The sequence below is a fragment of the Orycteropus afer genome, unplaced genomic scaffold (genome assembly GCF_000298275.1).
Source record: "Orycteropus afer afer isolate SDZICR_OR568_19922 unplaced genomic scaffold, OryAfe1.0 scaffold00238, whole genome shotgun sequence".
In the NCBI taxonomy this organism is placed as follows: domain Eukaryota; kingdom Metazoa; phylum Chordata; class Mammalia; order Tubulidentata; family Orycteropodidae; genus Orycteropus; species Orycteropus afer.
Window position 1 is genome coordinate 2,686,100 of NW_006921825.1, and position 1,888 is coordinate 2,687,987.

At 33.8% G+C, this 1,888-nt stretch overlaps 1 protein-coding gene across 1 annotated transcript in view; it reads left to right on the forward strand.

Annotated features, from left to right (window-relative positions):
- RBM27 (RNA binding motif protein 27) overlaps positions 1-1,888 on the forward strand; it is a 121,689-nt gene that overhangs the window by 23,796 nt on the left and 96,005 nt on the right. The window contains exon 4 of the mRNA XM_042782088.1: positions 1,222-1,343. Within this exon, the coding sequence (XP_042638022.1) occupies positions 1,222-1,343 (122 nt within the window). The remainder of the gene's footprint in view (positions 1-1,221; positions 1,344-1,888) is intronic.

Sequence of the window (1,888 nt, forward strand, 5' to 3'; positions counted from 1 at the left end):
CCTTCTCCCATGATTGTTCTCTCCAGGGTGTGTGTCTACTTGAGGTAAATGTTTAACTCACATGCCTGTACTTTTTTTGGCTGGAAACCACAGTTGTGGGTTCATGGAACAATAAAGACTTTTTAAAGGGGCCTGATTAATTTATTTTTTGTCTTACAGATAACAGTTAACAGCACTGTTTTATAATCATGAAAAATGCTTACTGTACAAATTAATAGTGTGAAGAAGTTCTTTTAAGATTCTTTTCTGTAGAAAAAATAATTTGACATTTTAGAAATGTCATTTATATAAAACTTACACTAATTACATCGTAAGCAGAGCCTGTGTTGTGCTTTAATATACTCTTTTTCTGTTGTTTAGGGTAAAAGAATGTTATTGAAGCTTAGATGTAATAAAACAATGTATTCTGACTTTTAAACATTTAGTAAATTTATATGCTTCTCTCCATTCAAATAGTCTCAGAAAGCTTCAAAAACTTAAGTAAATTACTCTCATTTTGATAAAAATGTTTTGAATTTTTTTGAATAGCAATACATTTGTTGTAATACAAGAATATAAAGGTAAATTATGAAAAGTCTCTGTCTTCTCTTCTTTATCTGCCCCCTTCCTACCTCCACAAAACACTTGTCAGTTTTGGTGTTCTTTCAGAGTTTCTTTAAGCAAATACAAAAAGATATTTAATTCTATATCTTTCAAATCTGGTATAATCAGTGCTCTAGTAGCATAGTGCCTAAAGCACTTGACTGCTGACCTGAAGTCTGGCGGTTCAAACCCACCAGCCACTCCTTGTAAGGAAGATGGGGCAATCTACTTCCGTAGTGATACTGCCTGGAAATCCAAGGAGGGGTCGCTATGAGTTAGGTCCGACTTGACGGCACATAACAACAACAACAACATTATCAGTGCTAATTCTTTATTCTGTGTATTCCATTGTATGATTATCCCAGAATTTATTTAACTATTGTCTTATTCATGGAAATTTGGGTTGTGTCTAGTATTTCACTGTCACAAACAGTGCTTCAGCAAATAATCTTGCATGTACGTCATTTTATATATGAGCAAGTATGTTGGAAGATAAACATGTCTCAGAAGAGGGATTCTTCTCCATAAGGGTGTTTTTCGTATGAGATGGCCAGTTTTACTCAGCTTTGCCAACAAGTGTGTTGTCAAACATTAGTTTTTTGTTTATGCAACATTTGAATACTATTTCTTTCTTCTTAGAAACTTCAGGTTTTGTGGATAAACTCTTTGAAAGTCTCTATACTAAGAACTACCTTCCACCTTTGGAACCAGTTAAGCCTGAGCCAAAACCTCCAGTCCAAGAAAAAGAAATTAAAGAAGAGGTAACACACATTTTTCCTTTTGCTTGTGGGGACTTTTTATATTCCATTACCAGTATCTTTCTTATTTGGAAGTTGGCTTATTTAGAAGTAATCAGCTATCAAAGTCTCTGGTTTTAGAGCATAGTACAGATTCTTATTATCAAGGTTTCTTAGTTCCTTCAGCTTTGAAGAAGTGGAACAATTTCAGAGAGCATATTTAGAGATCCAAAAAAATACTTAAGTAATATTGAGGAATTCTGAGGAATTTTATCCAGTGCCTTTTGGCGGCGGCGGGTGGGGGGGAGAGGAAGCTTGGTTAATATAGAGGATTGACTGGGAATAAAGTATTAATGAAACCTCAAGAGAAATCCGTAGGTAACACGTTTTCATGTAGATAGAGAAACTGTTTCCTTTTTTTTTTAAACCACTTAGAAGTTTTTTTGTACTTAATTTTATAAACATTGCGGTCAACATTGTAAAGAAAAGAAAAAAAATATTTTTGTAATTTTGAGGTGTATAAACAAACATGATAGCATAGTGCCTAAGGCACTTGACTGATAATCAGA